This window comes from Hydra vulgaris, chromosome 15 (genome assembly GCF_038396675.1).
Source record: "Hydra vulgaris chromosome 15, alternate assembly HydraT2T_AEP".
In the NCBI taxonomy this organism is placed as follows: Eukaryota; Metazoa; Cnidaria; class Hydrozoa; order Anthoathecata; family Hydridae; genus Hydra; species Hydra vulgaris.
Genome location: NC_088934.1, coordinates 31,622,501 through 31,650,049, shown reverse-complemented (window position 1 = coordinate 31,650,049; position 27,549 = coordinate 31,622,501). Strand labels below are relative to the sequence as shown.

Sequence of the window (27,549 nt, the reverse complement as noted above, 5' to 3'; positions counted from 1 at the left end):
TATACAGTTCAACGCAACAAGAATATTGTCCGCGCAAGTGAGAACGACATTCCCGCCCCCAAGTAGTTTATTACTAAATGATTAATTTAATTTTCATCACAGAACTTGATTTTTATTACTTCCAAGGGAGTATTCGAAACTTCAAGCAAATATAGTTTATTTACTGGTCTTTTAATGTCCTATGTTTTTTTATTTGTAATGTATTTAACTTTAGAAGCACGAATGAATCCGTCAGCTGATTTAATGAGGCTCTGTACTATGCCTGTTTTCCAATAACCACGTCTGGTGTCCGAATCGTAAATCAGTACAACGTCATTAACGGCTTTTTTATTTGTTCCTTTATTTTTCTTAAATTTGTAAAACTCACTTAGCTCTGTTACATATTCTTTTTCCCGTTTTTGCCAATAATGATTTAATGTATTTTCTATGAACCTTCATCGGGTTTTAAAGTTTGTTTCATATGTTTTGTCATTAATTGTTTTAAAGTTTATTGATCTTCCGGATATTAAATGATTAGAGGTCAGTAGTGCATCTCCAGGTGATTCATACATAAACGTAATTGGTCGATTGTTTAATATTGATTCTACTTCAGCAATAAATTTTAATAGTTCATCATATGATTGCTGGGCTTTATAGATTATTTTGCGAAGGCAGCGTTTAGTGGATCTAACCGGTCGTTCAAAAAAAAAAAAGTTTTGAGTCAGATTAGATGTGGAATGAAATCCATTGTCTGAGAAGATTTCAGAAGATGTGTCACGTTTTGAAAAAAAATCTCTGTAAACTTCTAATGCATGATTCAGCAGAAGTTTCCGAAACGAGATCTAAAAATAAAGCAAGTGCAGTAGCACATGTAAATAAAAATATCCACACTTTATAAAAATTATCTCCTTCATAAATATTTTTAACATATAATGGTCCTGCATAATGTAACACCTACAAATTTGAATGCATACACATGTACACCTGTAAATTTGAATGCATGATCATTATTTAAACGACATAAGGGTAATGGTGGGGGAGAAGGATACGATTAATTCCATTGTGCATAACTAAAGAACGGTTGTAATTAATTGGTAGGTTCGTAAATTCTGAATTTCGAGGTAGGAATATTGGATTTTTTGCATCATATGTACTTGGTGCATTTTGAAGTCGAAAAATGCATCGTATAATTCTATCTATTATTTGCAAGTTTAGGTCTAGCTGGAGTTGCTTAAAATTTTTATCAGTAGTTATTGATCTTTGAACGAACATAATTCAAATCTTTAATGATTTTTCTATTTCAATTGAATCTAAATTAGATAATTTTAATTGCTTTTTATCTCTTTTAAGCTTTAAATTAGTTATAAATTGTAAGACCAATGATATAACTCTTAATAAATGCAAATAGTTATTTAATAGAGTAATATCTATCATTTTTAAGTTTAAATAATTGTCATTTAAAACTGAATTAGTAGTGACTTCTTCAATTTTATCAATTAAATTTCTTAGTTCAAATATTGGCCAATCCTTGGGATCATTGTAAAGAAGTGTTGGTCCGTTGAACCATATTTTATTATCGAATAAGTTTTTTAAGTTTGTGCCTCTGGATACTATGTCTGCAGGGTTATTGTAAGATTCAATATATCTCCAATGCGAAATGTCAAATGCTTTTCTAATTTTTTTAATTTTCTCTTGGAAAAAAGCTGCTTAGCTTTATCAGTATTATTAATTCAATGTAATACTATTGTAGAATCACACCAACAGAATATTTGTTCGAACTTAAGAACATGGTATAATTCTTTTTTAGTTGCTGACATCGTTTCAGCTAAAAATAATGCTGCCTTTAATTCTAGTCAGAGTATGGAGGTATTTTTAACTTGGGCAATCCTAGACTTAGCAGTTATAAGCGAGCAACTTACATGTCTATTATTAAATTAACATAATAAGTATATACAACAACTATATGCACTGTTACTAGCATCACTGAATCCATGTAATGACATGTCAGCAACCAAGGAATAATATTAGGTTTAGATGTTTTAATGTCATTGATAAAGGCTTGCCACATCAATAACGTTTTACCCTCAAGAGGCTTGTCCCAAATAAATTTATCGATACGATAGTTTTTGAAAAAATCTTTTACACTTCACTATAGATAGATTAACTATTCCGAGAGGGTCAAAAATGCTTGCTATAAATTGAAGAACTTTACGTTTCGTAGGATATAAGTCATCATTGTGTATTAAGTTTCTAAAATCAAAGATTAAGTTGTCTTCTTATTTATTTTATAATAATCCTAATACTTTAGTTATATTAAAGGATGTAAAGCATTGTTCATTATCCAGATTTTCAGGGTGTTTGCAGTTTGATTCGAATTTTATTAGAGTAAAGCCCGTTTCTTTTAATCGAACATGACATTTTTTATAGAAGTTGAAAGCTAAGTCAACTGATTCCGCTCCTGAGTTAAGATCATCGACGTGTAAGGAATTTGTTAATTTATGAACGAATACAGGGTCATCAAAAAGATATTTTTCAGCATGTGTAATGAGAGTAGCAAAAAGAAGAAAGGATGATGAGGTAACACCAAATAGAACTCTGCATATTCTAAAGGAAATAATATCTTGAGTAAATATATTGATTTTATTGAGCGTGTTAATGTTTTTGAACCATAAAAATCTAATATAATCACAATCCGCGGGAGATAAAGCAATCTGCAAGAAGGCTTTTTCAATGTCTGCCACAAAGGCAATTTTTTGGGCACATAAACGTAGTAGAATTCCATATAACGAAGTAATCAAGGATGGTCCTGGGTATTAGCAATCACTTAATGAAGGGCCATCGACAGAACTGCTTGCATCAAAAACAATCCTGACTTTAGTGGTAATTTTATAATTCTTTAACACTGGCTGGTGTGATAGATAGTGTGCGTTTTCAATTTTATTTTCTTCAATAATTGATTCTATAATGCCTTGCTACAATTGTTCTTTAAAAATATTTTTGTATGATTCAAGTAGCAAATCATCTTTACTTAATTTCTTCTGAAAACTTTTAAAACGTTTTATGCATAAATTGTAACTATCACTAATTGGTGGATGGTTTTCTTTAAAGGACAAGTTAACATTATACCATTTAAAGGTATATTATCGTATTTAATGGTGTGACGAAACCTTTCAACAACTTCTAAGTTACATTCGTTCATTTCATCACACTTCAAATTGATGTCATGGATTCCTTCAACAATAAATCAGGAGATGGATTTGATCTTACTAACATGACATGAGCTGTATTTACCAAACAATCATATTTTTTAACATTAAACATATTATTAATAGTTATAGGACCACTTAATAAATAACCTAGTTTAGATCTAATGGCAATGGGATCAAAATGGTTTCCCCTATTAATAGAATTTTCAATAAATAACCATAATAATCTGCCCCTATCAAGACATCAATTCTCAAGTTACCGTTTTGCAAATTACCATCGGCAAGTCTTAAATTATGTAAGTGTTTATACTTTTCTTGAGCAAGGTTTATATATTGACTGTTAATAGGTGCACAAATAACTTTTACGTAAAAATTAATTTTTATGATCCTTCCAAATAAAGATTTGATTTTTAGCTCAACTTTTTCCAATCTTTTTTTAGTGCTATTATTTCTAAATGTCTTGATGTAAATGTTCTTTTTACCAATAGATTGAAGTTTTAATTTACGACATAAATCAGGTGATATGTAACTAAGTTGTGAACGGTTGTCAAAGAGTATCCTACAATTATGTAATCTGTGATTTCTGTCAAAGACATCCGTGGAAGCAGTTTGTAGTAAGAAAAACTGATTATCATTACCTGAAATTGCAGTTAGATCACCTTTATTTTGCAGTTCATTATGTTGTTGTTCTAGACAAAGTGCTACGTGATGGTGATTACCACATTTAAAACATCTAATACGCGATGGACAGTTTTTAGATATATGTCCACATCCCAAACATTTAAAGCAAAGATGTTAGTCACTAATGATTCTTTTTCTATTTTGAATGTTTGTTATTGACTTACAATACTGAGGTTTATGTGGCTTATCGAAAAAAATATATTTGACAAATTGTTGAAGATTAGTTGGACTATTAAAATCAAAATATGATTTCTTTTTTTAATTTTTTTAATTAAATTCATATTGAGAGTTTCTGTTATGATTCGGTTCTATATAATTATTATTACTGGTAAAAAATGTCTCAGCTGTGTAACTTATATTCCCATTATTATTGAAATTTAACGACACTTGTTCTCTGGCACGTATTTCTGTTTTCAAAATATTAACAACTGTTATGACATCTCATGTACTGTTGTTATCAAGTTGTCTATTTATAATTAAGTTAAGTTCGTCTGGTATTTTCTGTAATATAATTGGCATAAGGAGTGGTCCGTACATTTCACTGGACCTCTTAATAAATTTCTAAGATATGTTATCTTCTGGATTGTCGACAGATCATTGTTTGCATTAATGGCACAATCAAAGTTTTCTATAAAGAATGTCCAATTTTCAGGTTCACCATCAAAATTGTCTAATTATAAAACGGGTAATTTTACTGTCTTGTTTTTGAAGTTGCTAAGGGAGCTATTACAGTCAGTTTTAAGATCAAATTTTTTAAGCTGTTTATTACTTTTAGATATTTCGTTTTTAAATGTAAGATTAAATTCTGTAGAAGATTCTAGTTCATTCTCTAACTCATCCTCGTCCTCAATTAGTAAAGATATCTCTTCATCCAATCGGATGACTTTATTATATTTTTCGTTTAATGTATCTTTTAAGTCACTTAAGTTATGAAACTGGTTTTCGTCGTCAGTGTGTTCAATTAACTTTAACAATTTTTCAAATAACTTGTGTAAAGGTTTAATGTTAACGGTTCTAATTCTACGTTTAGCTTGAATACTTGACATTTTGTAAAAAATAAAATTTACAGATACCCATTTTAAAATGGCAACTGTCCTAAATCCCTCTTGATTGGGTAATTAATCACTAAAGGTGATAAGTATTGACTTAAATCTTAATGGTTGTTAACGTAATAACCTAATAAATGTTCAAAATAATGACAAGCTAAAAATGCTTACTTTATAACACCTAAGCATTTTAATTTTAACAACAAGTAAATAGTAAATAAAATGTACAACTTAACTTTTTTCTTTCTTTAATTCTTTATTCTGTTTAAATCTTTTACATCAATGAATTATTTCAACAACGACATCGATTTTCCGTGGGCTCCATTTTTGTAGTTACTCATTAACTAAACTTATTACATATATTTATCTTCAGTTATAATAATTTACAAGCCAGGGCAATATTGCTTTGCCATAAAAAAAAGTGTACTCAATAATTACAATGTAATAATAATAATTAATAAACAACAAAGCGCGGTAGTATATCCGCCAATACAGTTCAACGCAACAAGAAGCTATTGTCTGCGCAAGTGAGCGCGATAATCATCTTGTGATTTATTTATATGAGTATTAGATGTAGTGAAATGAAAATATGAAGTATACTCCTAAAATATATAAAAATCATGCGCTACATTGTTCTTAATATTATTTTAAATGTAAGAAAAAGTAATTTAAATACCCGTTCAATTAAATGTACCATAAACTTCTTTCTCGGAAAATTGTTTCTTTGACCAAAATCTTGCATTTTGTTTATCAAATTACACGAGTCTTAAGATAATTTTGCCAAAAGACTATAACTCTGAAACCTTAATTGCGAATCTTGCTGAATAGGAGAAATAGAAATATCGGAAACTTCAGTGTTTTTCAAAGACTTTGTCGATAATGATGTCAACGCTGCACTTGTTGCGTGCATGGTAGACTTCGTCGTTTTTGTAGGATTTACAGATTTTGTTCTCTTTGAAATTGTTTCTCCAGATTTAGATGCAGGCGAACATTGAGATAAATAAGGTTGTAATTGCAACTGTTGTGATTGCAATATTTCTTCTTCATGTCGCTTTTTTGAACTAGACTTTATGATATCCTCATGATAGATCTTACTCTTGCTAGATTGATGAGTGATATTAGAATGGATATTTATAAAACGATTAAGTAAAACTTGATTTTGTTTCCTAAACTAATTTTTTTTATACAATATGTGTATAAGCTGCTTATCCTTTAATCATAAGGAAATGCCAATAGGAACTCCCTTATGCAATAAGGAAAGGCCATATCCCTTAAAACAAATCCCCTAAAACAAATTATTACGTGATTTAATATGCTTTTAGATCATTTTATGACAAATTCAAAAAAGAATTATGGATTAAATTTGTTAAAAAAGATATTTCGTTTCTCATTATAATGACTCCTTTTAAAGTGAGTGTATTATGTTTTTAAATTGAGTGAATATAGTCAGATTTTTATAATAATTGAAATGAACTTACTAATTAAAGGTATTAAGCTATACTATTTTCTAAAAATAGCTTGGTTAAAATAATAGTACTGTATACAGCTGAGTATTATTGTGTTCAATTTGTGAGCGGAAAATAAGTTTTCCTTTTATTTTAAGCCATTTTTAAAGTATACGTGTACGCTAATCAATCACATTGTGTTTTTGTAGTTGATTGCTCGTTTTGAGCGATCCTTTTTATAAATAAAATAAAAAAACATAATATGGGACAATTATTCAAAGGAATTAATTGCAATGGCAAGGTAAAGATCTCCAAAACTAGCTATTTGCAAATAAACAAGTTTTATTGATTGAGTTTAAGAATTGTTATACTTTGAATATATTGGAATAAATTTCCCACAAAATAATTATCTCTTTATCATAATTACACAAATAATAAAAAGGCAACTAATTTTTTTTTAACTTTTAGTGGAGCAAGATATTCCTAAAGTCAAGTCCCTTGTGCATTTGTGAGACCTAGGTAGAGTAATATTGCTTACTTCCTTATATAATTGTTTTATATTTTTTATATAAAATGTAAATATCTAAAACAATAGTATATAAAAAGAATTAAACAATATTAATCAAATGCACAGGGGACTTGATATTATGGACATCTTACCCCATCCTATCGGAAACTTAAAATAATAAGAAAGCAAAAGAAGAGAATGCAAACAGTTGTTAAAAAAAATATGAAATAAAAAAATTACACTGTAAAGTGCAAAGAACGAAGGAGGAGAAGACTGCGTCAAAGTAAGTAATTCTAGTACATATCTTACATATATATACGATATATGTACGATTTTTCTTATTGTAAATTTTATGAAACGGCAAAGTAAATGTAGTATATATATATATATATATATATATATATATTATATATATATATATATATATATATATATATATATATATATATATATATATATATATACATATATATATATATATATATATATATATATATATATATATATATATATATATATATATATATACATATATATATATATATATATATATATATATATATATATATATATATATATATATATATATATATATTTATATATATATATATATATATATATATATATATATATATATATAGATATATATGTGTACATATATATATATGTATATATATATATATATATGCTTATATATATATATATATATATACATATATATTCATATATATATATATATATACATATATATATATATATATATATATATATATATATATATATATATATATATATATATATATATATATATATATATATTTATATATATAAATATATATATATATATATATATATATATATATATATATATATATACATATATATATATATATATATATATATATATACATATATATATATATATATATATATATATATATATATATATATATATATATATATATATCTTACATATATATGCGATATATGTAACATATCGCAGACATATGTATGATACGTATATATATATATATATATATATATATATATATATATATATATATATATATATATATATATATATATATATATATTATATATAAATATATATATATATATATATATTTATGTATCGCATATGTAAGATATTATATATATATATATTTTACGTATATATGCAATATATGTGAGATCTTTTTCTTGTAAATTTTCTGAAACGGCAAAGTAAATGTAGTATATATATATATATATATATTATATATATATATATATATATATATATATATATATATATATATATATATGTATATATATGTATATATATATATACACATATATACATATATATATATATATATATATATATATATATATATATATATATATATATATATATATATATATATATTATATATATATATATATATATATATATTATATATAAATATATATATATATATATATATTTATGTATCGCATATGTAAGATATATATATATATATATATTTTACGTATATATGCAATATATGTGAGATCTTTTTTCTTGTAAATTTTCTGAAACGGCAAAGTAAATGTAGTATATATATATATATATATATATATATGTATATATATGTATATATATATATACACATATATACATATATATATATATATATATATATATATATATATATATATTATATATATATATATATATAATATATATATATATATATATATATATATATATATATATATACATATATATATATGCGTACATTCCGTTTCAGTCACGTTTGTAAACGCATTTATACGCGTAAATTGCGTTTGACTTACGCAATTTTTTATGCGTAAACAAAATATATATTCGTAAGTTGCGTTTTAAATGTGTGCGTAAAAGCAGTTATATGCGAATATTGCGTTTGCGTTTACGTAAGTAATCGCAATAAATTTCAACAAGTGCGTTTGAGTTTGCGTGTGAGATATTATTTTATATATATCTATATAAAAAGAGGAATAATAAACAATGAATGAAAAAAAGAGAATGAATAATTTCTAAATTATTTTGCTTTATTCTTTTCATTTATGCGCTTTTGAAATTTTTGTGACATTTACTGATATGTGCTTTTTTTAATTTAGATTTTTAATATTAAGTGCCAAAAGTTGCTAATTTATTCTTTGGTATTTTATACTCATTAGTTTATTTTAAAATTATTCAATTTATAAAAGTATAATGGTTTGACAGAATTTGTTTCATTATTAAAAACAGCTAATTTTTTAATTAATTGTTTAATTTAATCTCTAAAAAGGTAGGGGAGTTCCGTTTCTGTGCGTGATTTTCTTTTTCCTTGTTTTGTACTTAGACTCTAGGATTTTAGGATATATGCATTCAACTATAATTATCTTCAAGTAAAAGTATAACAAAATAATGTGAATTTTGAATTTTAACTATAAAATTCTTCATTTGAAACACTAACAAGCTTATTACTTCCATAAAAAAAACTGCATAAAATTGACAAATATGCAATATCCGTGCGTGATATTTGCGCGTTATAATGTGTAAACTGCATTTGAACAACTGATGTTTACACATTTTTCAAATGCAGTTTACACATTGTAAACCTTTTATCACAGTCATAAAGTGAGATCCTGAACACACTATGTATTATAGACGGACAAATTTAAATTTATTTATGTACCAAAAATGTTTTCCTTTATGCGTGATTCCGTTTCAAATTTAATTTATTTTTTGATAAAATTGAAAATGTAAACTATCCGTTGTTTACAAAGTATTTATATTTTAAAAATTAAATAAAAGTAAATTAGAAATTGTCAATTATATTGTTTTATACATAATAGAAATAACACATACAAGCTTCCGTGTGTGAAATGTGCAGTTCTTAAAGAAGTTTAAAAAAAATGCCTTGGAACGTTATTTTTTTAAATATATTTTTTCCAAAATCAGTTTAATTTAAACTAAGGTAGTGAAAAAGTGACTAATTCAGGTAAATAATCCTACTAGAACTTTTGAAAAACTTAAAAACATAGTCAAGAGCTTTTGTTGAAAACATATCAAGATCTTTTGTTGAAAACAAGACTGCGTTTAAATCATTATTCAGAACTTTTGTTGATAGCATAATAGAAAACTTTAGTAAAAAAATTAATTCAGTTGAAACATAATCAAAATTTTTTTGTTTAAATAACAATTTCCTTAGACACATAATTAAGAACATTTGTTGAAAACATAATTTTATTGTAAACATTTCTGCCAGTTTTCATGACTTTCCAAACAGTTTTGCATTTAATACGTATTAATACAAAACATGTGTTGATGGCAGTATTCTGAAAAGATCAAACTTCTTTCTCAATTAAATTTAAATTGGAAAAAACGCAGCAAAAATACGGTGCATTCTGTTGGATGGAACAAATAATCAACAACACAATAAGAAGCACAAAATTTGTTTTCAATAACAAAGTCTCTAGCTTTTAAATAGCTTTTAGAGTTTTTATATTTAGAAAAACTTGCTATTGTTTTTGCAACAAGCTAAAATCATTGAAAATCTTCATTGTTAATAAAGAGAACTTTCTATAACTTTTTCATTTCTATTATGAAACAGTTTACAAACATTAAAAAAGGAAAATGAATGATACATTAAAATTAGTATTCCCAAAAGTTAAGACGCTATTTTCAAAAAACAACACAAGAATCTTACTAAACTTAAACATGTCAACATTATAAAAAACCACTCGTTTCTCAATTATATGCTTTAATTTCAAGAAAGTCACTCAAATAAATGACTCTTCACTAGGGGTTTACCGGATCGGAAACTTTAAGTTCCGGTTGGAACCGGGTTTGCCCTAATTGTTAATAAAGTTACCACTTTTGGCCGGAACGAGAACTATACTTTTGTAACTTTTTACCTTCAATATTGAAAGTGAAAGCCTGCACCTCAGTATCGAGCCTACATATCATATTTTTATAAACTAATATATATATATATATATATATATATATATATATATATATATATATATATATATATATATATATATATATATATATATATATATATATATATATATATATATATATATATATATATTCATATAACTTGATTCTTTCATTTAAATCGAATGTGTTGTTTTTATTTGTTTCTTATAATTTTATTTATTAAAAGTTTTAACCTGCATAATATTTATATTTGAAATTATTTCTTTGTTTTCTATTTTTCTATTTAGGTTAAAACTGAAATATTTACTATATTAGGCATCCTATATGAAAATATTCTTTGAGGCTGGTAACATTTTTAATGAAAAAAGAGCTTATATCAATGACCACATAAAGTTTGTAAGCCCCTCAAATTGAGGGGGGTTTAACTTTTTTATGGTCATAATTTTTGAACGCTGAGAAATAATACTATGAAACTTAAAATTTATCGATTAATATAAGTCTAGTTAAGAAACGAAAAAAAAACATTTTATTAAATAGTTGCCTTTCAAGGTTTAGATGGGGATGAAGTCAAAGAGCTTTTTTGTTCTTAGCCTCCAATCATTGCACTTTTTTGCAAAGCCTCATTATGTGACTTAAGTAAAAATATACAAATGTTTGAAGTTTGCTCTATGTCTGGAAGTTAGCTATCTCAAACATAAAAAAATCCTGGATCCGTCACGGCAGTAATTTACTGTAAATAAAATTAAATTGTGCTTGTTAAGAATTTCGTTTTTTTTTTACCAAGTTTTACGTTTAGTTTTTTAATTCATTGTAGAACAATGATTTTTCAATTTAATTTACACAGCCTGTGCTGCATGTTTTTTAAAAAATAAATAAATAAATCTCGGCCTTCCGACCTAAAATAATGTAATTCCGGCAGAAACCAGAATGAATTAAAAATCACAAATTTCGGCCTGATATCCGACCTGATCAGGAATGAACTAAAATTCACAAAATTCGGACTAAATTCCGGATCATCCCTACTCTTAACTGAGAAAGTTTCTTATATTTCAAATCAAAAATAAGTTAAATGCTTAGTTAGAGTTATTAGGTCTAACCAAGGCCAATGCCAAGTTATTTATCTAGCAAAGGACACAAGACAAGACTTTTTGAAGCTTTTATCTTCTAGTATAACTTAATTGGGCTTTTTGATGCAATTTAAGTTCCATTAAAACCCAGAAATTTGTAAGTATTTATAGATAGCTCTATCAAAGGCTTATGTTTTGTCCTAAAAAACGGAAATGAATTATTTTGGATTATTCAGTCAGATTAATACTGTGCGAAAACCCTTTTAGATGCTCTGCAATTAACCAATATTTTTAGGAGGTTATTGCAGACTAAAGAATGATTGCGTCTTGCTTGTTGTCCAAAGTGTTGAGTTTACAATTTTTTGTCTCTATATTATTAGATACTTATTAAATTTAGAAATGGTAGAGCAATCTCAGACCACTTCAGCAGAAAGAACAGGGAGAAGCTAATAGATTATTTAGTATGAACTCTGTGTTTTAGGTGGAAGCAATTTGTTTATTTGAAATTGTGCTCATTTTATCACTAGATCTTAAGAAGACTTGATGAAACAGTCTGTCATTGCTCTCAATAAAGAATTATCCGCTTTTAAGTACCTTCTAGAGTTCTTTCCAAAGTCATCTGTTTAAATAAAAAGATAGCTAATAATAAATATTATTAGCTTTCTTATCAACTGTAGGGATAATGAAAATAGATTTAGAGATTTAACGAATAATTTGATTAAAGCATTTTGCTAGATATTTTTGTAAAGATTGTGAATATAGATTTAAATATTTTATGAATAATTAAAACATTTGACTAGGTATTTTGGTAATAATGATGAGTATAGATTTAGAGGTTTAATGTATATTTTGATTAAAGTATTTAGATAAATATTTTGGTAAAGATGATGAATATAAATTTAGAGATTAATTAAGTAATTTGATAAAGCATTTGGCTGTATAGGTTAACGGATATCCTTAAACTATAAATGCTGGAAGCTCACCTAAAAGAATTTATTCTGACCCACATGAAAGTTTAGTCATTGCTAAAATTGTTATATATTTAAGAATTTTGTGTTTTAAAATAAATTGTAGAAAAGATGTTTTGATAAACAAAGTTAAATTTTTTTAATTAAATAATAAATATTGAAAACATTATTATACTGATCACTAACCCAAAATTCTGATTGAACGATAGGGTTTTTTTATGATAACATGGTTTAACAAATCAGTAAAAAGCAATTATAATTTAAAAAAAAAGCGAGTTATATTGTCTAGTTGATTTGCTTAAAATATTTATTTTTTAGAAGAGTTTCGTGAGATTTTTGAAATTGGTAAAGATGTTATTTTTACAAAAGTTACACAAGATATTTTGGAGGAAACAGATTTCATGAGCAAATTTGGTGCATATATTTTATTTTTCTATAAAATCAGTTTATATAAAACAAAATTTTGTTAAAACCCATTCTAAACAATTGAAAAGATTAAAGTTTAGTTATGTATTAAAGTTTAAAATTAAAGTTTAGTTATGTTACGCATTTATTTTGTGTTTATTGCTTAAATAACATTTTTATAGCTTATATAGTTTAAGTAAATACGTTGTGAAAAATGAAAGATCGTTTTTATTTAGCAAAATATCATTTTTGATTGCTGATTATAATAGGAAAGTTAAATTAAATCATTTTAGTGAATAGCAATTTTATTTTTTTAATAAGAATTTCTTTTAAAACTAAAAAAAAAATTATAAAAGTAATTTCGAAGTTTTGTAACATAAAATAAAACAAAATGTTTTACTTACTTTGAAGAAATCAATATCAATTGAAATGATACAGTTTTATTGAGCTTGTTGTAAAGATTTTGTATCTAAGAAATAAGATTTTAATCAAATATATATATTAGGGGTGTTCAGAAAAAAAATTTTAAAATTTGAAAAACCAAACCGTCTAGATTTGAAGCAAATATGTATAAACTTACTCGAAAAAAATTTCGAGCAAGTTTAAACATACATTGAACCACTCTTTCTTTGCCCTCAAAGCACACCTTTGGAAAAAAAGGACTCAAAAATCACCAAAAACGAGTTACTTTAAGTGTTTTGAGGGCAAGGCTAGCATAAACATTTATAATAAATTATTTTTTCAGGGTTTCGATTAAAATCTGTATTTTTATTAAAATGGTATGGTTTTTTTCTTCTCAAAAAAAAGTATAATTTACATTTTAAATCAGCTAAAAAACATTACATTTTTTTTTGTTCGTGTTTTTTTTCTTCGCTGAGAAGGAAAGACTATCAGATATTCTTTTTTTGGTAAGGCTGGTGGAGCTTTTCCCAAAGATCCTGAAGAGCAAACTCTGTCAACTGATATCAATCTGTTCTATTTTTCCTCTTCGTTGTTGTAACAATGAACATATTGCTGCATCATGCTAACAGCACTTTCCGAATTGTCATTGACAACAAAAGGCTATTGGCATAGTTTTCAAAAACTTTACTAGCATTTTTTTTCTTTCTGATGTCTTTCATTTTTTTATTTTCATTTTTAAAGTGTTCAGTCATTTTAATGAAAGAATTGCAGCTGCAATTTTTTGTTTTTAATGCGGAGGCAAATCCTCATCCAATAGAGCTATTAAAATCATAGTTGTGTCTAACTACCAAGTGTGCTTGTAAAGCGAATCAAGCACAGTAACAACTGCTTTCAAATTCTAACAAAAATTTCTAAATTGATGCATCTGATGGATAGCTTTAATATCTAAATTGGGCGCCTTTGAGACATAAAAGCAGACCACTGATCTTTTTTTTGAACAAAGTCAAGTTGAGAAAACAAATGCTGCATTTTTAGATAGTAATTTGCTTTACCAAGAAAACGGGCATGATGGATAGCTCCAGTTTTCCTGATTTTATAAACAGAAGGTGATAGATAAGTGACAACTAATTCAGCCAGCTTTCTTCTGCCTTCACGTTTATCTTCTCCTGCTTTCACTTTTCTTTCTATATATGCTTTACAAAAGTTCAAAGTAATTTTCAGTAGCCTTTTTACTTGTACTACCACTCACCTCCTTCCAGTAAAACTTGCACAGATCACTTGGGGTATAGCTGAAATTAGGGTGTTTAAATAGGCTCTTAAATTTTTGAACCTATAAGTTTTCTGGTCCTGTAGTCAACTCATTTGTTGTCTGTTTCCAAAAATGCACTATTTATAATTTTGTTATGTGATGCCTGCATGCTAGTTTTAAAAAATATGTACTCAAATTGTTGGATTTCTTTATGATTGAACCATTTTTGATCACGGTATTGCTTGCAGTTGTATCCAAACAAATTATATATATAAAATACTTTAGTTTCTAGTTTATATTACTTTAATAGGTTCATAATACTTGTATATGATCCTCACCAGAAGAAGAAGTTAAAAGAGGAACACTGAGTAGGTGTGTCTCATCCTCAATGTTCACAAGAATAGCCAGTCGGTCAATCTTGTACTTTTTTCCTGCATTATTTTCATAAAAAGTATTTTCATTAAAATGTATTTCACATGGATAAGGAGAAGCGTCTTTTGCATTTTTTACATCCTCTTTTGCTAAGAATCACAAATTTTCATTTGCTAATTTCATCTTTTTAAAGGCTGTTGATTTACTGCAATATATATCTGAAAGTTCAACACCAGCGTCCGTTAAAATCGCATTTGTCACTTTTTGCAATACATTTGGCGAAACATCACTTAACGTAGCCATTAGGGGAACGTTCCCAGCATACACATCTATTGGAATTTCTGCAGTTACTGTACAGTAAGATTGACATGGTTCTTTTTGATTTTAATTACCAGACTCAAAATCAAAATCATAAGATGAATCAAAACTAAAAACAAAATTGAGTTTAATTTCATAATTAGATTTTGTTGAGCGCACATCCTTTGTTATATTTTTCTTTCAGTTACTCTCTACTGTCCACAAGCATAAAATAATATAAATTGTAACGAAATGTTTTTATAAGAAAAATATAACTTGATGCTTTTAGTTGTAAAGTTTTACCTTTCTACTAAATTTCCTATCCTCTGTCCCAAGAATAAACTTTCTTTCTTCTTCCTGATCTTTCAAAAACATCAAGTCTTCGAGCTTATCCTTCTCAGATCTTTTTTTGTCGGTCTTAATATTGTTTTTCAAATCTGACTTGCTTAGCCAAAAAACTTTTTTTAAGTAATTCTCAAAGTTTTTCTGATTTGTTAAATCTTTAGGAGAGCCTCTTTTTTCGTTTATTTTAAATTAGAATACTGCCTGTCAAGTTTAATAAGATCTTTTATAAGTTAGGTGTCACTAACAACTTCAAACCCTGCTTTTTACCAGGGTTTCTTCACCTTAGCTAAAACACAGTTAGAATCCAAATTTTCACATCTTTCAAAATTTTTACGAAGCAAGCACGTAATTAAACTTACTTTTTGGTGGTTTTAGGCAGTATAGATTGCAGGTATGCTAGATGTTGTAGAATATCCAAGAAGTTAAATATCTAAACGCATATTTGTTCATTATATTTTATTGAGAAAATTTAGATCACTCTCTATCTTAAATATATAATATGCATTATTTTGTTCAAGTTTCTTATAAACTAGAAACTACCTCTAACTTCAGGTTTAGCTGCTTTAATAATAAACAATTTCTTTTTTTTATTAGATCTTAACTTATATTTGTTTTTAAACGTGCACTTTTCGTTTTCTTTATACATATTTATCGCAAAGTTTACTATTTATCATTATCATTAATCTAAACAACCAAGAATATATTTGTAAATATTTCAAAAGGCAGAAAAATACTTAATGCATTATTTATATACTTGCTATATTTTATATAATTTTATTTCAATTGTTAAATGATATACTAAACACATTTTACCTTAAGTTTTGTTTCATATTGATACTTATAAGAATAAAAATATTGTAGTTATAAGTTAAGAACATATTCATTTGTTTGGTAATGGTATTAAACATACACAAAATGAGTAATTCTATTCTTATTTAGAATATATACATTTGCAAATTGTATTATAAATACAAAGTTTGAATTTAATTGTTGAAAATACAAAGTTTTAATTAAATTGTTTTAATTTAATTGGTTTAATTAAATTGTTTTATTTAAATTGTTTTAATTTAATTGTTTTAATTTAATTGTTTAAATTTAATTGTTTTAAATAAATTGTGTTAATTTAATTGTTTTAATTTAATTGCTTTAATTTAATTGTTTTAATTTAATTGTTTGAATTTAATTGTTTCAATTTAATTGTTTTAATTTAATTGTTTTCATTTAATTGTTTTAATTTAATTGTTTTAATTAAATTGTTTTAATTTAATTGTTTTAATTTAATTGTTTTAATTTAATTGTTTTAATTTAATTGTTTTAATTTAATTGTTTTAATTTAATTGTTTTAATTTAATTGTTTTAATTTAATTGTTTTAATTTAATTGTTTTAATTTAATTGTTTTAATTTAATTGTATTAATTTATATGTTTTAATTTAATTGTTTTAATTTAATTGTTTTAATTTAATTGTTTTAATTTAATTGTTTTAATTTAATTGTTTTAATTTAGTTGTTTTAATTTAATTGTTTTAATTTAATTGTTTTAATTTAATTGTTGTAATTTAATTATTTTAACTTAATTGTTTTAATTCAAATGTTTTAATTTAATTGTTGAAAATACAAAGGTTGTTAAAAATACAAAGTTAATAGTACAAAGTTTGAATTTAATTGTTAAAACGGTTATAAAAACAACTTTGCACCACGTAATAAACGTTTTTAGCCGATAAAAAAAGTAAATTATACTGTTTTTTGAAAAGAAAGAAATATCATACTTTTTTAATCAAAAATACAAATATTATTCTAAACCCTGAAAAAAAAATTAACTACAAATATTTATGCTAGCCATTTTGGTCATTTTTTGGTCCTTTTTTTTCCAAACATGTGCTTTAAGGGCATGGAAACAGTGGTTCAATGGCGATGAAATTTTTTGTGAGTAAGTTTAAGCATATTTTCTTCAAATCTAGGCGGTTTGAATTTCAAATTTTAAATTTATTTTTCTAAACACCTCTAATATACATATATTTATTTATATATATACATTTATATATGAGATTTATTTTATAAAAAGTTTAGTACAAGACAATAATATTAAGTGAAAATAATTTACTGCATTTATAACTCTGTTATTCATTTCAAGAGACGGCAGATTAGATGGATTTAGATACTGCAACATATAATCTTCGTCTGTAAAAACTATGCCAAAGTTTATCGTCACTTCTATAAAAGAATAAAGTGTCTCAAAAACTCTCTAGATAATTTTTACGTTTTTTTCTAAAAAAGTGCTTTATTTTTGTAACTTTTGACATAATTAATAAAATAAAAGTAAAAAATAATCAAAGAACATGTTTTTAAATAGGTTTTGTTTATTTTCGTGTAATAGATGAATCGAAATGATTTCAGTCTGAAAATAGATAAAATTAAAGTGGTTTTGTTGTTATCAAAATAAGTATTCAAATTAATTTTTTGTTTCTCAAAAAATTTAATGAATAGCAAAGCAATTATTATAATTCTTTGTAAGGCTTGCTTGCTTTGCTAGGCCTTGCTTGTTTTAAAACCTCTAGGTGGCTAACCATTTATTCCATTAAAGATTTTGTTTATTCTGATTGATTTTTGTTTAAGGCTTTCTAAGTTGCCTTATCAAGTTTTAATATGTTTCCTTATATACTATGAATTCCGTTCTGTAATATATATTTCTAACATATGTTTTTTATAGGCGTAACTTGAAGTTTTTTTCAAAACTTTTATCTCCTTTAACAAATTTTGATATAAATTTAAGTTTTTTGCTTCAAAAACCATTTTTCCAAAATCTTAACAGCATATTTATGACCATCTCATTAAACTTTAGTTTCCTTTTTATGTGTTCTTATTTTAAAATGGTCACAGACTAGTAACTCTTGGCATTTCTCCTTTCGGAAACGATTTCTGATGGTAGTATGGGAATTTGAATCGATCGATATGTGATGGTATTATGTGCCTTAATTCCATATTCTTTTTTTGCTTGCTCAGCATTTTTCAAGCAGAATAGAAGCTATTTTTTATCTATAGTTAAGTTTTTGTCAAAACCTCTAGAAGTCTTAATTTTTTTAACCAAGCCCATCATTGTGGCTATTGTTCCAATCGAATTTTCCGTAATTGAAACTCTTGTTCCGATCTGACTTTCCATCATTGTGGAATTATTCATTAGATCGATTTTTGTATTATGAAAAGTTTCAGCTTTTTGCTGCATCTGAGAATAAGTCTGATTGACTTGAGAGATAGAAAAATATTTTTGAAAACAATCTAGTAATAATTACCTATAACTATTTTGCTGAAAAAAACATAACTTTAGTATTTTGTTACATAATGTTTTTAATGCTATTATATTTCCTGAAAGAATTTTCAAAAAATTTCACAAAAAATGACAAAAACTTACCTAAATATTGCTTGGTCTGACAATTTTTTGTCAGACAATTACAGGTTATAACTATTTTTTAAAATTGCTTCTGAAAATAACGTTTTTTAACAATTTTTTGCGAGATAACTATGAAACCTCAAAATAAAACTTTGAGTTTTTTAAAAAAATTTCTATGTAGTGTTTATGAGTAGACGTATATAGTTATTGCAATAACACACTTTTGTAATAAGGACTTGTACTTTTTCACTTGCGATAACGCACTTAGCATGTTTATTTGTTTGGTATTTTGTAATAAACACTATATACTTATTTGTTTGGTGTTTTTTTTTACCGCAATAAACATCGATCTGTCTTACATGTCATCTCCTACTAATTACTTATTTTTACTTGACAAAATGTTCAACAATATATCGTCGTTGGCCAGGTAATATCTCACTTGTGTAAAAATCAAAATTTTACAGGAGACTCAAAAACCTATATATTTCAATGAAATGAGGTTTTAAAAGTAAGAGTAAAAAACAAATAACTAACAAATTATAATATAATTTGTTAGTTATTTGTTTTTTACTCTTACTTTTAAAACCTCATTTCATTGAAATATATAGTTTTTTCAGTCTCCTGTAAAATTTTGCTTTTTACACAAGTGAGATATTACCCGGCCAACGACGATATGTAGTTGCAAAGATGTAAGATAGCAGTTATCAACTGCGTCTATGTTAACTAATACCAATCCGCATTTTAATTTATTATAAAGTTTATATACATTTCTAGCTATGAAAAATGCTTTAACTTTTTAATTTAGAATAAGTAAACATCTCTGAAACATTTTTAAACACTTAAAAAGTAAAAATAATTAATGGTCTTTATAATAATTATAATTCAAAGTTATAAATATATAAATGTTAAAAAAAGTAGTATTTAAAATTGCGTAATCAAATAACTGTATATACTTTTGCATTTCTCTAAATCACAAGTGTACTGATTTGTATCATTTCCATTGCATTTTAGGCCGCCATACTTTGGTATTGGGTTAGAGCAATTACGATACCTTGTTTTTACACCACCTTGACACGGCTGATTGCATAATGACCATGATGACCATTCCGTCCACCCACCATCCACTAAAAAGTAAAGTGGTGTCATTTTTCTTAAAAATTATTTTACCTAATGTAAAATATTATTCAACTTAAAACAAAAAATGTACCTTTGCATATAGCATCACTTTCAATGTATTGAACATTGATGCCAAAGCAATCTTGCCCACCATCAGTTGGAATAGGATTGTTGCAATGCCTTTCTCTTCTCATGAAACAAGTTTTACAGAAGTTTGAGCATGATTTATTGGTTATCCAACTGCTCCAGTTCCCATCGACTTAAATTTAAAAAGAATTTAAGTTTTTACTCATAAAGTAATTAATTACAATTATTTGTGTCATTTTTATAAAATACTAAAATATTATTAGTATTTTATTGTAACTATTTATTTATTCACAATAAATATTAAATTCCTTATCTGTATATATATATATATATTAGGGTGTTTCATATTTTATCAATTTTTGAAATTAAACTCGCGAATCGATTTATAAATTGACCATTTATATGAAAATAAGTTTGAACAAAAAAAAGTATGTTTGTACAATTTTTAGGGTCGCCGCCAGTTCGATTTTGGGCAAAAATGTTGGGCGTTTTAAACGCCTGGCGGGGACCTTAAAATTTATTCTATAAAATTTTATATTCTTTTAAATAATATATGTTGGATTGGATATTAATTACATAAAAGGAGCATGTTGAAAAAATTAAGATAAGCCTCCGAGTTATAAAATACGCCTCAGAGTTTAAAATACGCCACCGAGTTATAAAATAGGTTTTTGTAAATATTAATAACTCGGAGGCGTATCTTAATTTTTTCAACATGCTCCTTTTATGTAATTAATATCTTATCCAACATATATTATTTAAAAGAATAAAAAATTTTATAGGATAAATTTTAAGGTCCCCGCCAGGCGTTTAAAACACCCAACATTTTTGCCCAAAATCGAACTGGCGGGGACCCTAAAAATTGTACAAACATACTTTTTTTTGTTCAAACTTATTTTCATATAAATAGTCAATTTATAAATTGATTCGCGAGTTTAACTTCAAAAATTGATAAAATATATAACACCCTAATATATATATATATATATATATATATATATATATATATATATATATATATATATATATATATATATATATATATATACATATATATATATATACATATATATATATATATATATATATATATATATATATATATATATATATATATATATATATATATATATATATATATATATATATGTGTATATATATAGATAAGGAATTTAATATTTATTGTGAATAAATAAATAATTACAATAAAATACTATATATATATATATATTTATATATATATATATTTATATATATATATATATATATATATATATATATATATATATATATATATATATATATATATATACATATATATATAAATATATATATATATGTTATATTGAATTAAACCAAGATACTATTTTTATATTTATACACTTATAAACTAATTGCAGACATTTTTTTATATAGTATATGTTTTTAATTATAAATATAACATTTAAAATTTTTCGTTTAAAATCTACATTATTTTTCCAAGGTAAGCTAATTTATTTTAAATACCAGTCCTTAAGTGATTTATAAATTTTACTATTTGACAACATAGCCAGTGGCGTTGCAAAGTAGGGAAGGGGGTTGCACCCTGGTTATGATGTCCCAGCTGCCCTTTACATTCTAAAAAAGATCTTTTTATGCTCTTAAAACTTTCTATTAATTCTCACAAACAACTTGGTTAAATTTTTTTTTAAATTTATTGGATTTAGAGGGAGCACAAGATCCTTGAAAACTTACCGGGTCCCAAATATTGAATAAAATATATTATTTCAAAAGTATGTCATGTCGGGTCTCAAAAAAAGCAAAAATATATAAAAATTCTCTAAATAATAGTCATTTTATTTAAAAAATTATTATTTAATGCTTATTGTAGAAAAAAAACCTTTTATAACTAAAAATGAAAGAAGTGTATTTTTTAATAATAATTTTCAAAAAATCTGAAATTCTTCTTAAGTAAACCTATTTTCTTCTTTTTATATATAGTAGTCCTAAATATTTATATATTTAGCACTATTTTTAAATTCATCTTGTACCTTTAAGTCTAGAAAGATGATACCAAAATTTTACCACTGAGAATGACACAAATCTCAGTAGAACCTATGAATAAAGTCTTGTTTGACAATTAACCTAACTAGTTAGGAATTGAGAAAACAACGACTTCAATAATTAAAGAATGTATAAAACTTGACAAAAAATGATTTGCAAAGACATTTAAATAATAAAACATTTTCGCATTTTTCAAATTTAAATACTACTTTTTCAATGAATTTGGCATACATAGTATATATATATATATATATATATATATATATATATATATATATATTATATATATATATATATATATATATATATATATATATATATATATATATATATATATATATATAAAATTTATATATATATATATATATATATATATTTATATATATATATATATAAATATATATATATATATATATATATATATATATATATATATATATATATATATATATATATATATATATATATATATATATATATATATATATATATATATATATATATATATATAGTCATACATATATAGTCATATATATATATATATAGTCATACATATATAGTCATATATATATATATATAGTCATACATATATAGTCATATATATATATATATATATATATATATATATATATATATATATATATATATATATATATATGTATATATATATATATATATATATATATATGTATATATATCTATATATATATATATATATATATATATATATATATATGTATATATATATATATTAGGGCTGGTACTGAATAATTTTTTTTTGTTCGATTAATCGTCTAAAATTTTAACTGATTAATTTCGATTAATTCTGAAGTCGACAGAATAACCTGCTTTTCACTACTGGTGAGGTGAAGTTGTTATCGGTAAACGTTAACTAACTACAGTATTCACAAACGTTAACAAACAAGACACTTAATGCCTGCTATACTGTATTCAGTTTAATTGACAAGTGCAAGTAGGCTTCACTTCAGCCAGTCACGTAAACAAACGAGGACGTTAACGTTTTCTGGAAGTACACAAGATCGCAGTTTGTTGAAAATGTACCCTGACGAACTAAACAGTCTTTCACAAGGAACAGAAGTGGCAGGTACACACAGAATTGTCTCCATAAAACTGCTCAGGTTAGGGTAACGATGCCTGTTCAGTTGCCACCTCATGAGGGGATTCTCAGTTTCTGGATATACACCTTCTTCTTGATATCGTGTAAGCTCAGCCAGTGAGCCATGTACTGTTTGTGATTCATCTGATGAGGATTGCGATTCTGAATCGCTGACCAACAGAGTAAGTTTCAGTTTCTTACGCACAGGTTCTGATGCCTCGCCAGTGCTGGTAGTAGTTTCACGTTCAGCTCTCTGTCTTTGGTTACAGTACACCCGAAATGCATTAGAAAGTATTGTCCAAACTGCTTCACGTTTCTCTCTTGAGAGACAGCCGAGTTTCTTGTAACGTGGATCTAATGCCACAGCCATTTGCAACGTTGGCAATGCATCAATGTTTTTAATGCGACCTGAGAAGTCATTTAGTGTTGCAGATTTGAAACGTGCTATATACCCTGCATCGTCATCATTAGCCCGCAGAAGTCTGCGCAAAAAAGGTTCTAACGGAAGTACAGCCGAACATGTAGCATACTGTTCACTACCAATATACTCAGTAGCATCTGCAAGTGGACCCAATACCGAGACAAATTTTGACATTTTCTCCCAGTCCAACTCCCTTTGTTTATCTCCAGTGTAATTCTCGGGATGGTCAATATGATACTGCTTAATGGCATCTTTCACTTCCAGCAATCTGGCTAACATTAGGTAGGTACTGCTCCACCGCGTAGCTACATCCTGCTGCAATTTGTGAAACTTCACATCGTCAGACCCGTTAGAGGTACTGGGTTGGCTAGCCTTTAGCTCTGATGTATTCCTTGAACTGCGCTTAAAATGTCCAACTAGGTGCCAACATTTAGCCAGAATAGGAGATGAATCAGCTGCTTTCAAACCTGCTAGTATGCTCAGTTGAAGACAGTGTGCAATACACGGTATATGGCTGTAATCCGTCCGTCTTATAGCAGCAACCATATTTCGTGCACTGTCCGTTACGATAGAGCTAATTTTTTTAGCAATGTTCCACGTTGCGGAAAACTCTTCATAGAAACTGGCAACATTATCAGCAGTGTGCCTTTCTTCAACATTTATGCAAGCTAAAGCAACGTCAGTTTCCACTCAGAATCAATCCAATGATCTGTTATCCCACAGTACGATTCATTGTTGGTGGAGGTCCAAAAGTCAGTAGTTAGAGCAATACTATGAATGCATTTTAGAGCTTTCTTGTTCTCATTCAACTTCTCATTGTACATCTTTCCAATGACAGTGTCGATTGTACGGCGACTGGGCAAAGTATAAGTCTGGTTTTGAAGGGCAATACGAAGCACCGCCTCTAGTCCAGCATCTTCTACAATTGCTGTTGGACGTCCATAACAGGCAATCCAATGAGCTATTGCCACCTTCAGGTCGGCTGAGACCTTTTCACTGACAGGCTTGTTTGACTGACACGTAAATAAATTGGTGATTGATTTTATCTGAGGGGTCATCTTACGTTCACTGTCGACAACCTGTTGATATTTCAGAGGATGCTTGTGCCGAAGGTGATAAGTCAGCGATGTGTTTGAGCCACGGAAAGCAAACTGTTTATTGCAGTGAACGCAGTATACTTTGTCACCTTCGTCTACTTTACCATCAGCATTCAACTTGAAAACAAAATGCTTAACTTTCCAGTTAAATGTTTGACAGAAACGTTGCTTTCATTAGTTGCCGCAGCCATATTTGCAAAACAAACTTTGTTTACTTTAGAAACGGATATAGAAATGTAAGATAATGTTCCCAGGTCAGTAAGTATTTTAAAATATGACAAAATTTTTAGTCAAGATTTTCAAGATACGCGCTTTCAAAATTAATTTTATATTTATCGAATTCTATTGAAAATTTCTAAATTTAATACTCTTTTTCGTCATGGCTAATGACTTTGAAACAATTGATTTTGAAAAGTTGCGTTTAGACGTTTTTAAAACTTTTAAAACTGAAAATAACTTCTTTGCGAATGATTAATATGAAAACGATATATTTTTTTTATAAATTTTTATACTTAACATTTATCAAATTAACAGATATCAAAATATATTGTTCATGCTAAAATTTAAATTAGGCCAAGTACCATACCACTTCACAAATAATTTCTTTATAAAAAACGTTAATAAATATAATATAAGAGAAACAAGTAATCTTGAGTTTATTCTAATTGAAGAATATTAAAGTTAACTTTAATATTCGAGTAGTTTTAATACAACTAGGTGTACTTAATATATAATATATTACCTATATTGAACATAATATATATTATTCACTTGTAAGGGCTTCGTGATAAGATCAGTACGATCTTCTTGAAGTCCTGTCTGTACTATTTTAATTATAATTATAATCTCGTTTATATATTTTGACTAAGGAAACTTGTAAATATTACTATTATAAACTACGAAACTTGTGAATATATATATATATATATGTACGGCAAAAAAAAAAAAAATAAGTAACGGAAAACCGGCAAAAATTAATCGAAATATTACTGATTAAAGAAATTTTAATCGATTAAATAAATTTGCGATTCATCGAATAATTAATTGTTAGTTTCTGCAGCCCTAATATATATATATATATATATATATATATATATATATATATATATATATATATATATATATATACATAATATATATATATATATATATATATATATATATATATATATATATATATATATATATATATATATATTTATATATATATATATATATATATATATATATATATAAATATATATATATATATATATATATATATATATATATATATATATATATATATATATGAATATATATATATATATATATATATATATATATATATATGCTGTTACGATGCTGTTTTTAACTTAAGTAAAATTGAACAAATCTGGGCTACAGTGTACCTTGAAAACAATAAATGTTTAGTTGGTTGTATCTACAGACCCAACAATTTTGTTGACATAAGCGACTTGGATTTGGTTTTTAAAAAGACTAAAGACTATATTAATATAAAAGGATACAAAGACTTACTTATTACAGGAGACTTAAATTTCACGTCAATTGCATGGTCAAATGGATACATTACAAACATTAAAAATGAAAATGGTATCAAGCATTACTTTAGTGAAACTCTTACCAGAACCTATCTGTATCAACATGTAAATGTTCCAACATTACAAATGTCAAATAATTCTGCCACTAACACTCTTGATCTAATCTTCACAACTCAGTCGGGAAGCATCTGCGCTATTGACCCAAGATCTGTCCTTGGTAACATAAATAAAGGTAATTTGGTCATCTTTTTTAATTTTATTATTAAAAGTATGGTTAATAACTTCTCGCACAGTTACTTTATATTTAATTACAAAAAGGCTAACTCCAATAAAATTTCTGACTTTATTACAAATATTGATTGGGTAATGATGTTTGAAACTTTATTTGTTCAGGAAATGTATGACAATCTAATTCACTTTTCAAATGTATCATGTAATCAATTCATTCCAGTGCTTGACGTATCTCGAATAAAAAAGCAAATTGCTCCATTGATCAAAAATGATCTTAAAACTCTATTTAAAAAAAAGCAAAAATCTTAGATACCTGAATTGTGCTTGTAAATGGAGAGATCTTACTCCGTCGAAAGAGTACAAACTGACTTGCAAGTTTGTGAAAAAATAAATTAAAATAGCTTGTCTTGCATATGAAAATGTTTTAGTTAAAAGTTCCAAAACAAACCCGAAGCTTCTGTATAAATACCTGAACAGCCAACAACTAATCAAAGAATCAATCAGAGCATTAAAAACAACTAATGGTGATCTAACTCAAGAACCTAGAGAGATAGCTAATCTACTCAATAAATGTTTCCAAGATGTTTTCGTAATTGAAGAAGAAGG

The 27,549-nt window shown here is 26.0% G+C and overlaps 1 protein-coding gene across 1 annotated transcript in view; it reads right to left on the bottom strand.

Moving 5' to 3' along the window:
• The window catches only part of LOC136091571 (fibrillin-2-like), a 111,429-nt gene that overhangs the window by 6,503 nt on the left and 77,377 nt on the right, over positions 1–27,549 (bottom strand). Inside the window, exons 9-12 of the mRNA XM_065819262.1 lie at positions 20,498–20,665; positions 20,244–20,414; positions 18,007–18,116; positions 13,644–13,708 (exon numbers count right to left, since the gene is read on the bottom strand). Of these exons, the coding sequence (XP_065675334.1) occupies positions 13,644–13,708; positions 18,007–18,116; positions 20,244–20,414; positions 20,498–20,665 (514 nt within the window). The remainder of the gene's footprint in view (positions 1–13,643; positions 13,709–18,006; positions 18,117–20,243; positions 20,415–20,497; positions 20,666–27,549) is intronic.